Source organism: Alternaria triticimaculans (genome assembly GCF_023758025.1).
Source record: "Alternaria triticimaculans strain BMP 0046 chromosome Unknown scaffold_2, whole genome shotgun sequence".
Classification (NCBI taxonomy): domain Eukaryota; kingdom Fungi; phylum Ascomycota; class Dothideomycetes; order Pleosporales; family Pleosporaceae; genus Alternaria; species Alternaria triticimaculans.
The window spans coordinates 2,038,346-2,051,884 of NW_026055959.1; the positions used below are offsets into that span (position 1 = coordinate 2,038,346).

At 53.2% G+C, this 13,539-nt stretch overlaps 4 protein-coding genes across 4 annotated transcripts; 2 read left to right on the forward strand and 2 right to left on the reverse strand.

Annotated features, from left to right (window-relative positions):
* Positions 1 to 1,519: 1,519 nt before the first annotated feature.
* Positions 1,520 to 2,911, reverse strand: J4E78_002339 (uncharacterized protein; the record flags this gene model as incomplete). The annotated part of the gene is made up of 1 exon (XM_049362986.1): positions 1,520 to 2,911. One exon carries the CDS (start codon positions 2,909 to 2,911, stop codon positions 1,520 to 1,522), a length of 1,392 nt encoding a protein of 463 aa, XP_049225578.1.
* A 2,127-nt stretch (positions 2,912 to 5,038) lies between these two features.
* J4E78_002340 (uncharacterized protein) lies at positions 5,039 to 6,351 on the forward strand (the record flags this gene model as incomplete). Its single annotated transcript, XM_049362987.1, has 2 exons — positions 5,039 to 5,069; positions 5,117 to 6,351. The coding sequence occupies 2 exons, from the start codon at positions 5,039 to 5,041 to the stop codon at positions 6,349 to 6,351; spliced, it is 1,266 nt and encodes a 421-aa protein (XP_049225579.1).
* Positions 6,352 to 10,126: 3,775 nt separating this feature from the next.
* J4E78_002341 (uncharacterized protein) lies at positions 10,127 to 10,910 on the forward strand (the record flags this gene model as incomplete). Its single annotated transcript, XM_049362988.1, has 2 exons — positions 10,127 to 10,130; positions 10,156 to 10,910. 2 exons carry the CDS (start codon positions 10,127 to 10,129, stop codon positions 10,908 to 10,910), a joined length of 759 nt encoding a protein of 252 aa, XP_049225580.1.
* A 425-nt stretch (positions 10,911 to 11,335) lies between these two features.
* On the reverse strand, positions 11,336 to 13,147 carry J4E78_002342 (uncharacterized protein; the record flags this gene model as incomplete). Its single annotated transcript, XM_049362989.1, has 7 exons — positions 11,336 to 11,955; positions 12,033 to 12,268; positions 12,328 to 12,380; positions 12,427 to 12,539; positions 12,604 to 12,687; positions 12,735 to 12,914; positions 12,964 to 13,147. 7 exons carry the CDS (start codon positions 13,145 to 13,147, stop codon positions 11,336 to 11,338), a joined length of 1,470 nt encoding a protein of 489 aa, XP_049225581.1.
* Positions 13,148 to 13,539: the final 392 nt, after the last annotated feature.

The window sequence follows — 13,539 nt, forward strand, 5'->3', positions numbered from 1 at the left end:
TATAGCTTTCCAAACAATCATACAAAGTTCCTCTTTCCTGATCCCCACCTCTACCCAAGAAAAGGAAAAAGAAATGGCCAAGGCACACTCAAGTAAGCTTACACCGATAATGTACCTCCCACCCTTAGAACAACAAGCCAATCGTCCAACCTAGACTCACGATAAGCGAAGACCGATGAACAAGTCTCGGGTCCAGGCCCCCTCACTTTCGCAAAAAAAGTCTCCGGTGGTGTGGCTTGATGATACGTCCCAAGGTGCGACATTTTGTTTCAAGTCAAAGCAGCTGTGTCGAATTGATAACGAACGGGACTAGAGTTGCGAAACAGGACTATTGTGGCTGCTTAGTAGTATGCAAGTAAGTACGTGAGTTGAGTGAGTTAGCTGGTTAGGCAGCTGTAGCTACCTTGGTCAGCTTGAACGACGCGGTGGTCCTCGAGGTTAGGCGACGTGAGGGTATTCGCGAGGGTTTGGTCACGTTTCTTGACAGCGTGAAAGTCAATGTACAAGGCAGACAGATACAATTTATTTCGTCCAGAAGGCCCAGGAGCCAAGATATCACCTGGGCAGGCAGATTTCCCTTCCCTCACACAGCCTCATCTATCTGTGCATCGTGAAGCTGGCGCAAATACCCAGTCAAAACGCGGAGACATGACGCCGTCCTCGCTAGAGAAAACACAGTAAAGACTGCGAAAATCTGGGGCATCTTGGTGGTCTTGGTACACGGACTGAGTTCTGGGGGCAAACATGTCGTGTTTAGTAAACCCGTTGCGAAAGCTTATATTAGAGTCTAGAACTGTCACGGGAAGCGGAGCAACGTCCACGGACTGAGCGCAAATAAGCCCTAAAGGTACGGCCGTAGTGTGTTTCGCGATAACAACGAGCAACAGCAGAAAGATTAGCATGATAGCACTAAAGACGCAAGACGGGATCGAGATGAACAGCGAAGAAGGATAGATCTAAATTACCAATAAAGCGCACGCACGATCGCAGACGATGCTGCTTTCGCTGTGCTTTGCTTACCGCCGCCGTGACCGAAAACCAAACCGACCCAATCCGAGGGGTATTCGCAACGCTATGCTTTCTGAACTAAAAACAGGACACACAATTAAACTCTATCTACGGCATCCCAGTACACAAACATAAAGCCAACAACCAAGGCCGAAGTAATACCCATCATGATCAAAACAACGTGATAACGGCCACAAACTTCCCCCAACGGAGGACGCGAACCCGGCAACGTGTCGTCGGAAGAATTGCGACGAGGAGAGGGTGGTGGTGGTGGCGGAGCAGGTTGCGCTTCGAGGTCAACAGCGCCGTCCTGCTGCTCAACCTCCCCATCTGCACCCACGTTCTCGAGCACACCGCCGGTAATCACCATTGCAGGTGGAGCACCAGCATCTGTAGGAGGTGGAATAGTGTCCGCGAATGTATGATAAGACTGCACGGGTGGACGAAGCGGAGTCCATGGTCTCGCCTTCCTGCGTGGTCGGCGTGAAGGCTTCAGTAAGTGCAGAAACGACTATGTCTTGCCCTTCTCATACTCCATATCCGCATCCTGAAGCTCGGCTTCCAGCTGTGCGCGCGCCTCTGCATCTGGCGCTGGTGAGCTAGACGCACCTCGCGAACTCGCCGGTCGGGATGGCAGCAGCGTAAGGCTTTCGTTGGCGGCTTCGCTATTGTGTAACGACTTTTGGCGCTTAAGGGCAGGTTGTTCGCTATCGGACGTGGGCGCTGCGATTGCGAGGCCGAGCTGGTTTGCTTCGTCGGGATGTTCAGAGATCCATCGTTCGCGCCATCGCTCGCGCATCACATCGTATATGAACTGGAACTGTATCTTTGACTGAACCATGCCAGCTCGCTGGTCTCGGAGCATCTCCACAACTCTCAGTACAGGATCCTCGTCCTCTGGTACATCGTCCAAGGCGCCCTCGTCAAGCTCCTGCATAAGCCAGTCGAGCGCAATGAAGGTGCCGCTGCGACCGATGCCTGCGCTGCAGTGGACGATGCGTGGGTTGGTCGCGTTGTCTGTGTTCTTGGATCGCGAGATGTCCACCAGCTTCAGCATGCCAGCGCGATCGTCGCCCTCTGGTACCGAGAAGTCTGGCCAGCCAGCGAAGAGCAGATGCCAGATCTTCCTCGACTCGCTGCCATCATCCGTTGTCATATCGATTTCCCTCACTTGCGTCCTTGCCTCTTCATCTATTGTGTACGACGCGAGGTGAAGGTTGTGTACGAAGCCGTCTTCGAATTCGTCGTGCTCGTTGATGCGCATGTCCGGACTCGAGGGCGATTGCGGGTAGTAAGGGTAGCATTTCTCTCGGTTCGCTTCGTGGGTCTGGGTCAGCATGACTATGACTGCGGGCGACTGATTCTCCTTCCATATCATGCGCCAGATGTGCGACCAGCTGTCGGATTTGGGGCCTTGGGTCGCAATGTACTTGAGCGCCGTCCCAGACTTGGTGGTCTCGAGCAGTATTGGCGAGGCATTGATGTAATCGAAATGGCCCTCTGGTACGTCAAGATGCACTCTGTTGGACTGGTATGGGTCGACGTTGATGTATCGGTTGCGGATGGCGTAGTCTTCCCCAAAGCACCTTGCCCACTTGCCGGGCTCGTCGGGTCCAGCCCCCTGGGCCGTATCCCTTAGGCGCTCCATTTGCGCCATCTCCAAGCGATTCCATTTGGTATTTATGTCCTTGCTCTGCTTCAGGAAAGCGGGATAGGGAACTGCATCTTCGCCGTTTGCTTCGCTTGGGACGGGCGCAGTGGAGATGACGAGACTATTCGTGCTCACAGAGGGAGTGTTGGCGGCCGGGGTGTTGAGGGACGAGGTGGTGATTGATCGCGTGCTGTCCTTGCTACGGGAGCGCTTGGACGAGGTAGGCGAGATGGCATCGCCGGCTTGAGCCATGGCTGGGTCGGTCCTGATGAGGACGCCCTTGAGCTTCGCCTTGCGCCGGAGGGCGCGGAGTTTATGCAGCTTGAAAGAGTTGTTATGGGATTCCGGGAGCGATTCGGGTCCTGGCAGTGGAGGAGCAAGAAAGTTTGACGAGGGGATGGTGACGGGAGGCGGTTAGGTGCAGGCGTGGCGCGTCCAAGAAAGGAATAACGGGCTTGATAGTGGAGTGCCGCAGATGATATGCCTCCACTGACACGTGTGCGACTCGTGGGGGTCCGGGGCCTTGCCAGATTGATATCTAGCGATGGAGCAGCGTATAGCAATACGCTGGGCGACGATGCGCACTTGTGCAGTGGCTGGCCAAGGGACGGTGACAAGCTGGTGTCCAAGGCGATTCCGAGGCTGTTGTCGCGCGAGGAAGGCGACTGTAAGATTATCCAGCCAACGGCGTGCAGCGCCCAAGAACCAGGTTCCAGCGAGGCGTGTTCTAGATGAGGGGCTGTACGCGAGCGTGTAGTGGAGCAGCTGGCGGGGGTGCGCAGGCAGGTCAAGGCGTTGTCGAGCAGGCTGACAAGGCGGCCGACGTTATCCCAGCGATGGTAGAAGATGCAATCACAGAAAAGAAGATGGGAGACTTAACATGTTCAGGATCCAAACATTTGTACGTCACCAGAAGAAACAATCAATGAAGCGAGGGTCCACATCAAACGTCAGGCGCGGTCGCGTCACAGGTGCAGGCAGGGGCCAGTCCCGGTTGGTCTAGTTGCTTCCGCATGCCATTCCGAGGCTTCTCCATGATCCATCACTCCCACACCGTTGCCACCACCCCTCCCCCAACGCAACGCCTGCACGCATCTGCTATCTCTCCGTAGCAGCTACCCGCGCTTGTGAATGCTTGATTGAACAAACCATGGGTGCTCCCTGGTTCGCTCTCTTCGAGGTTTGTGCCATCCCCCGCCCAAACAGAGACATCAAGCTGACAGCTGGGCAAGGCTTGGGCCGTCGCAAAGGCACGTCGACAATCCTCCCATACTCACATGATGATTAGCCGCTGACTCTCCGAAGCTCATCCGCTCCCCGGCATTCAACCGAGCCATCCAGAAGGCCTATCGCAAGATCAACAGGCTGCCCGACTTTGAACAGAAGAATGGCGGAGGCAGTATGTCTTGATCAACACCGGCTAGACGATTAAGTACTGACTTCTTCAGGAACCGGTCCATCTTCACTTGACCACTTTAGAGATGAAGTAAAGAATCAGTTCCGCGAACTTACATGGCAAAAGCGCCCTCCGAAATGAGAACACCTTCAATTCAAGACCGCTCCTCTCCGCTCACTCTATACGAAACGCATTACGAATACATCGGACACCCCGCGACACGCGATACGCGACATCTGGCATTTGATTCTACATGAGACGGAAGTACAATGGTCGAAGAGCGTACGACAGGCACTACACACGAGTCACGCGAACGAAGATGCGTCTTAGGGCTAGAAGGCAAGACGGCATGACATGAATCTGTTGGACGTGCGGCTTCGCCAAGCATCCTCCCATGCCGAGCATGTTCTTCACCACACAGCCCACCAGACCATGCTGGATTCACTTTGTCCTAGCTCGGCGAAGGAGACTACAAGCTTGATCAGAAGACAGGACGAGACAGAGGTCTCTTGCATATGGTGACTGAGACACGAACATGCGAGTTTCAACTCTCGATTCGGTGCTAACCTTGGATCCATCTGCTCTATGCCTGCTACTACCATATGTTCTTTGGGAGCCATGGAAGCCAGGATTATTCGTAGCACTCTCTCTACAATGCCACACATTCTCACTCGACTCAAGTGTGCAACACATATACGAAAACACCGCTCCCACACTGGGTGCTGCGATCGTGGCAGACATCTGTGATCGATGCATTACTGCATCGATACAATTCGCCGGATGCGATAGCCGTGAGCGCATCGCCACCTCAGATCTACTACCTTGCCAAGTGGACGTTGACCCATGAGGTCTATTTGTGACACACCTCTTCATGAATGCATTCTTACGTCATGCATGAATCACAACCATTTGCTTCTTATACCGTCACTTCATCCAACGTCAACTTACACAGCAACCGATTCACATAACTCACACACTACAACATGCCTTCTGCAATAGTCACTGGAGCCACTGGTACGTATCAAATCCACACCATCCGGTCCTATCCTCACATGATTCAGGCATCCTTGGCCGTGAGATTGTCTCCGAACTCAGCCAACACCGCCAACAATGGCCCACAATCCATGCCCTCTCGCGCAGCAAGAAGGAAGACTATGCTGACAATGTCATTCACAATCACATCGACTTACAGTCTTCTCCCGACGAGATGGCCAACGATCTCAAGAACGTGCGCGGCGAATATATCTTCTTCGCCGCCTACCTAGCCCAAGACAAAGAAGAAGACGCCTGGGAAGTCAACGGCCGCATGCTCTCCAACTTCCTCTCCGCCCTCGAAAAGACCGGCGCAGTCTCAGATGTCAAGAGAATCATCCTAGTATGCGGTTGCAAGCAATACGGCGTCCACCTAGGCATGCCCAAACAACCCATGACCGAAGACTTCCCCTGGCTAACCGACACGTCGAAATGGCCACCAAACTTCTACTACAACCAGCAAAACATCTTGCACGATTTCTGCAACAAACACAATAAAGAGTGGGTAGCCACCTACCCCAACGACGTCATCGGCTTCGCCATGGGAAACTTCATGAACCTCTCGTCCGCCATCGCTCTCTACACCCTCGTGTCCAAAGAGCTCTCTGGAAACGAAGGCCTGACCTTCCCCGGCTCACCCGCCTTCTACACCAAGTTCGACTCTTTCACCTCTTCCAAGCTGCACGCCGAGTTCTGCGCCTGGGCTGCTCTGGAGCCACGGGCCGCGAACCAGGCTTTCAACGTCGTCAACGGCGATGTGGAGAGCTGGCAGAACCTCTGGCCCAAAGTTGTTGAGTACTTTGGTGGGAGAGTTAAGCCCGATCAGTTCAAAGATGCGTATACAAGCGGTGGTGTGGGATCCAGCCTCATCAAGAAAGTCGTGGGCAAAGAGGACTTGTCGAGTGCCATGGAAATGGCGCCTCAGCCTCCCATCAGCGTTGTTGCAGATGAGATTGGCATTCGAGGTACGCCGGCGGTGGAGAAGAATGTCGTGGAGCAGCATGTGGATTTGATCAAGTGGTCGCAGCGGGCCGATGTCAAGGCTGCGTGGGAACGTCTTGCTGAGCGCGAGGGTTTGGACAAGAGTACTTTTGACAAGGCGACGTGGGCTTTCACCGGGTTCGCACTGGGGCGCAACTTCAATCTGGTGATTAGCATGAGCAAGGCAAGGGAGTTTGGCTGGACTGGCTACAGAGACACTTGGGCAAGTTTGAGAGAAGTGTTTGAGCAGATGAGGGGAGCTGGCTATTTGCCAAAGGCCTGATTGGAGATGCACTGCATAGTGTCTCTGATGATAGTCGCAATAAAGATGTTTGTGGTATACTTTTGTTTTCCCCTTGCCTTGCTTTAATGGGTATATAAGCTCTACCGATTATAACACCTTGGGTGGTTGAAATTCTAAAATACAGCACCTCCAATGATGAATACCCTCTCCTCTTCTCGTCGCACCCACTGAATGACCTTATTCGCACTCTGTGCAAGCGCTGCCCTCGACGTATTTGCCGGCGCAACAGCATAAAGCTCAAACAGCGGTGTACTCCACGCTAACGCTATACACGTCGTGTTGGTTTCATGATGCACCTTAAGCGTCGACGGCTTGTTGTGCAAATTACTGTGAAGTTTATTGTACAGGTCGATCAATCTAGGGGAGACGATAGTGTCAGCAAGCCTTCTTGGTATGCATGTGGGGCAGTTGATTGCGAAATCACGTGCCAAGGGTGGGGATACGGACCGTCTCTTCTCCAGATCACCCTCGAAGTAAGGTGTGTAGCTCGGCATAGTGAACTGCACATTACCCCTCGACTTGTACAGAAAGTGTCTCAGCGGACTGCCGGGCACAATGTCTGTACAAGTGGGACGGCCTTGCTGCACAGCTGTGCGTATAGCCTCAATGGATCCATTGCGTTGCAAGCTCTGCGGAAACACCCGTTAGCCCACGAAACATCTACCGAAAGCAATGCTCTTTTGTTAAATGATCCTGGCCATATTGGAACCAAACGAACGGGACCATCGAAGGACCGAAAGGACGCGGTGACCGGGGCAAAGGGAAGGGAATGCGGAATCCGACCGGGAGGATGGGCTAGGACCATCGGAGATGCTGACGTCCGAAGCCGAATCGCAAAGTTGCCCCGTGGGCCTCGTACGGGTATACAATTCGCGCTTACCGGCAATAAACCCATGAGAACCCATGGGAGAACACCGAGAATGAGTCAATTTCGCCTCCGAGCCCGTTCGAGTCCACATCGTTCGACGCATCAATCTTAAGGCACGGGACAACGTCCTGGGGCGGGAAAGAGAGGCCATTTGACTAGCAATCCACGCGTCCTCACGTATCATCCCGGTCCCCCGTGTATTAAGGAGACTTTGCAGTGGAATGTAAAGAAACTGGGAGCTTACCTCGACTAAATCATCCCTCATACGTCTAAGCTCGAAGAAGCTTTCCTTCTCCGCACTGATCAGGAGGACCGCGACTTCGTCGTCGGCTCCATCGCTCGTGCGAGGCCGCTCTTGCATCTGCTCCGTTGGATGTTCGAGATTGAGGAAGCTTACGTACATGTACAAGTAGCCCGTGTTGTTGAACCCTGGCAAGCATAGTGGGATCCAGTTTTCTCCACCCCCAGCCTTGACGCTACCGGCTTCAAAGAGCATGTTGAAGATCAGGTGCAGGTCACCAGGGTGCAGACTATGCTTCTTGGGCCGGACGACGGACACGAGCTTCCCGGATGCGACGAGAAGACCGTAGAGCAGATTCTCGGAGCGGGTCTTCAAGAGTGTGTTGTTGATGGTGGTGCGATGCGACTTGCGGAGCTTGAGGCACTCGAGAGCGGAGAGCAGTGTCGATGGTGAGCCTCTTGTGAAGCCATCTGCAAGCGCTGATAGTAGTGTCTCTGTTCCCTGCAGCGGTCTGCGAAGATCGTAGTTCGCACGCGCAGCAAACATGCGCTCCATACTAGGAAGCGTGAGAGTGGATAGGATCTGCATGTAGAGTGCCTCGAGCTGTGACCGGAGCTGGGAGTCGCTCTCTGGTAAGCGCGTGATGGCTACCAGATTCAGCGGGCCCTTGGACATGACGACAAAGCGTACGTCTCCTGCTGTGAATCCTCTCAATATATCGTTGGTGGACTGGTAGAAGGATATGATGGTCTGCACGACACCAATGTAGTTCGTGATGAGCTGGTCGTCGCCATGTCGGCTGTAGATGGGCTTGCCGGCACTCGAGAGGATGAGGAAATGCTTCAGTTTTGCGCGCCACTGGTGCATAACGGCTTCTATTGACTACATCAGCGAGGGCTACCTCTAGGTACATGCCGCGTGTCTGACCTTCATTCGACCCGTCCAAGGCCATCTCGTCGACCTCATCGAACTCGCAACGAAAAGCCTCTTCAAAGTATGGGTCCGGCGGAAACATGCTTTGCGCTTCAGCATCAACGAACCTGTGGCCCAGAGTCCTGAGCAGTGACTTCTCTTGCTCGGACTTCTCTGCCTGGCCCATGACTTCGCCCAGGAGGCTCTCCTGATAGCCTGCCGCCTCTATTGTCGGCGCATAGCTGCGTATACTCGCGCCGTCGTCGGCATCGCTGAGGTTGTGAGCGCCTAGGCTTGCGCCCGAGACGTCGCGTGTCTTGGGTCCCGAGGACGTGGGCGACTCATCTTTCGCGTCGGTCGCGAACGCCTGTGTGCGCGCTACAGACAGCTGTGTGGTGGCTTTGGAGAGGAGTTGGGGTCTCCCAGCGGCCGTAGAGTGCGACGTCGAGGGCCGTGAGAGTAGACCGAGGGCGGGTCGGGGTGGCAGCGGCGGAGGGGTTTCTTCTTTGGTCGCCACCGAGCTTGCAGACGTGCTGCGCGAGAAGTTCCGTATTATGCTGAGCGTCGGATTGGCGAAGTCCTGCTGCTCAATCGGCTCCCCGGTAATCGACTTGGCCGACGCATTGCTGCTCTCCTGCGTGGGTGTGGTGGGCGAGCTGTGTCCCTCAGAGATCGGCGTCTGGGGCTCAGCATTCCCAGTCTCGGCCATCAAGACAGCGGGCGAGGGTCATCTAGACAGCGGGTTGGTGTTTACTATGGCATGGCGCGTCAACAGAGGCGTGCATGTCGCGAAGCTCCGTGATCGTGACGCTTATCCATGTAATCCAACACGCTTGGGCCAATGACGTGGCTGCCCTATCATCGACACTGCACCACTGCATGATCGACTCGCGCTGACCCCGTCTCGCTTCTGCAAAGACATGGGCGTGACATGCGCGCAGGAATCCTATTCCTAGCATACCGACACCTCACGCTGGTGCGCGTTGCTCACCGGACCCCACGAATAGCTCCCATCTGCCCGTCTCACCTACCTACCCTCCGCTACACTCACGGTTACTTCACCGACAACATCAATACTTCACAACTTCCATCCTGTTTCTCGCCACGCGCAATCGAGCGCTGACGCATTTTCGCCTCGTCTCGTACTCAGCTGTGCCAGCATAGCTTACTATTCTTAGCTTAACTAGGCGTACAGCATTTCCTCATCCGGTATCTCATAGGGCTCGTACAAAGCGTGGTTGGTATCTCAGGCGTAGTGAGAGTAGCGGTATGCATGATGACCTATTATCAGCCTCGTGTTTGGGCGACTTGACGAAAAAGTAAACCAAGTGAGCCAGATCAGAGAGCATCACGCGCCTTCCGCAGTACGGTCTGGGCAGCACGGTGTATTACAGCAAAGGAGTTCTCAGTTTGGTCAAAGCCATCGGACCTCACTCTCGCAAGCAGATTCCCCCAATATTCCACACTGGCGCCGGTGCTATGTATCGAAGTCCGAATCAACCGATGCCACACCTCTCGACGACAGACAACGTAACGACCATCAACTATACTCTGGAGTGGCCTCATTTCGAAAACCCCAGCAACACCACCTTTGCCGGACAAACACAAATCGACATTTGTCGATGTCCAAGATCAGATCTTCCCTCGCAAGACAGCAGAGAGCCGGGTCACATCTACACTCGAAGCAAATGCGTCGGCCCCGAAGTCCGCTTCAAAACGAGAAAAGAAGAGCTATGGGTGCTCCAATCCGCCCATGGACCAGTCAATATGTTGCGACCGGCAACAAAAGAAGAAAAGGAGCGCCGCAACCAAGTCCATGAAGATGCCGAGCCGACAGTATACGAACGCCGAAACTTCCTTTTACTGACTGGCCCGTGTCCACGCGGACGGTACCAAGCGTTTGCGACTCAAAAGTGGTTAGAGAGCATCGGTCCATCTGCTCGCCAACACGTTACAAGTCTATCTCTTCTCGTGCAGCCCTACGAAGAAGACTGTTCAGCACAGGCTACCCAAAGAGCATTTGCCGAGCTAGCCAATTACATTCTGGAGCACTTGACCGGATTCAAGACGCTGTGTCTCAACATATGGGATGATGAGATGAGCCTCTGGGGTGCGGCGAGCGAGTTCAGCATCCTTCTACACGGAGATGATGTAAAGATCATAGTCGGGTGTATTTTGTGGAGTGGTGAGACAAGAGAGTACAGCAATGCTAGAGCATTCTTTGAGGCCATGACTACACCGCCACTTGCGAAAAATACGCGGCCACTCAGCAATCAAATAATGGGCGATGATAATGGGGAGAATAGCGCGGATGAGCAAGAAGAGATTCAGGAAGATTCGTCTGATGGACTCGGCACAACAGAGGATGAGATAAGGGATGAGGGAGAGCCCAAAGAGACGTCCGGATCTTCACCAATTCTCAAATCCGACACTGAAGATGAGATTGGATCTGAAGATGATTGGACTGACGCAGCTATGAGTCCTATGGAAACCGAGAAAGATTGGCAGATACTATGACATACGCTTTGGATATCGTGTCAAACCTATGGAACATATGCGGAAGGCCAGCAAACCCTCACAATGCTCCTATCAAAAGTCTATCCATTGAACCAAACCTCGCATTGCCATCGACCTACTTTCCCAAGTCTGCAGTTGCATCTAATCACAAACGCTGGGGTAGAGTTGAGAAGCAGTTGATATGACGCGGCAGGTAGAAGCGCGTTGGTGGACGTTTCATTGCGATCTCCAATGTTCGGTGCTTAGGCAGTAGCGACACAGGGTAGGCACGTATTATGCACCTCACGAATACACCGAGAAGGAACCTCAATAGTCATCGGGTAGTCAGCTCCTAATTGAAGTGTCAACTGTCTATTTTGAACTGCTACCAGAGCTATCCATTTGACTTTGCACTTTCGTCTCACAAGACATTCGGCATCCCTACCTCAAGACGTAAGCCTGAACATCGGATGATCGTCACCCAGATTGTCCGCATCCACATCTTGAAGCCTTCCATCCCTCTCGCCCCTCTCCCTTTTCGCGTTTTCCCATTTGACCAAGAAAAGTAACCCCGTACAAGCCGCAGCACAGATCCACAACAAACCCAGACTCGTCCCATATCCCGTCCGAAAACCTGGCAGTTCGCTCTCAAGGAAGATGTTACTCGCCACGACACCTCCCAGGTTTCCGAATCCGACTTGCATCGCAGAACTAACAGAGCGCTTGTAGTGTCCAGAAACAAGATTGGACATCCAGGCGAGCACGATGGGCTGAGTGATGAAACCGCCAGGCGTAACGAGAAAGAGGGCAAAGTACTTCACGCCAGCGGGGAGGTTCTCTTGGGCGAGAAGCATGATGTAACCAATTGATGCGACGACGAGTCCGAACATGCAAAACCAATAGCGATGGCGCATGCGATCGCTCAGCCAGGCTGCTGCGACGGCTGCAATGGTTGCCACGATGAATATAGGTATCGAGCGTACTTGGGCGGCGGAAGATGTGTAACCGAGTCCTTTGACGATAGTTGGAGTGAAGATTGAACCAGCAGTGCCGGTGTTGACGACCCCTAATATGTGGAAGCGCATAGTCAGCACGTATCCTACCGCAGATACTAGGAAATGAGATAGCACTGAGAATACTCACCAAAGTATGCAAGAGTCCCCAGATAGATCTTGGGATCTGAGAAGATTCGCTTCGCAGCTTTCTTGTCCAACCTGTTCATGACAGCATCACCCGTGTCGGCGTTGAGGCGTGCTAGAAGAAGGGTTTTCTCTTCCATATTTAGGAATCCTGCTTTCTCGGGCCACCCAGGAATCCAGAAATACATGATGACACCGAATGCAACGGTGACGGCACCCTCGATGATGAAGATCCAGCGCCTGATTAGTTCATAAAGTCAGTATTTGTTCCGTATGCAACGTTAATGAGGTGTAGTTACCATCCTCCGTAGCCTGCGATGCCGTCCATCTTGGCGATAGCGAATGCAAGGAGCTACGAGAGGTTAGTACGAACTTCCGATTAGCGTATGTATACTTACGCCACCGAATGCTCCTGCGATGATGCTCGCGCTGAAGAAGAGGGTAATGCGCCACTGAAGCTCGTAACGCTTGTAATACATCGAGATCAGGTACAGGCATCCAGGAAACAGACCTGAATGTTGGTTCGTGAAGTCAGTAAATGTTGCACCTGCGATTCGTACATGAACAATACTAACCAGCCTCGAAAAGACCTAGCAGAAGGCGCATCGCTAATAGACCGCCGAAGTTGGTGATAAGGCCCATTCCGACTGTCGAAAGGCCTGAGGCTCGTTAGCATGGCACTCACATTCCAATATCTGCGACTAACCCCAGCATATCATGATCAGGCTAAGCCATGTCGAAGGCTTCATCTTTTTCAGGATGAGATTTGACGGTACCTCAAAGAGGACATAGGGGACGAAGAATATCGATAAAGCGAGGTTGTAACGATAGGCCAACGGGCCTGTCATGTTCAAGTCCTCGGTCAAACCTTGGATTTTCGCATTGCCTATGTTCTGTTAGCTCATAAACATGCTACTAGAGTAGCAGCAACGTACCGATGTTGACACGGTCCAAAAAGGCTAGGAGGAATAGAACAAAGAGAGGCGGAAGAACGCGAAGGTCGCATTTCCGAAGGAGCTTCTTCTCAGCGTACGGGTCGATATGAGTTCCGTATGTATCGTTAAGCACCACAGTCTTATCGTCTGGCACACTCGATGGTTTCATTGTCGGATTCTCCATGGTCGATGTAAGAGTGACGACGACGCTTAATCGGAGTTTGGGCTACAGGATATATAGAGCACGGCGATTTCTGGGATGTAGTCGCCCCGCAGCTGCAGCGTATTACTACCTCAGTAAGGGTTGATGAGGCGTGATTAACAGTAGCCAATTAAACGATATCGTCATTCATCGGCGTGCACAGCCGGTGGACGGGCACGGTTCCGCGTTCTGGGGAAGCCTGCGAGATAGTGGAATAGTGCCGCACGTCTTCCGCTGATCGACAAAGAATATGGGACGGCTTGGGACAGTAGTGACTAGCCTTACATGGCTTGAGACGTTGGTAGCCAGGTGAGGCTGGGTAAAAAGCAAGGCAGCGACAAAGTGTAGACATCAGGTACGAGGGTGCGATACGG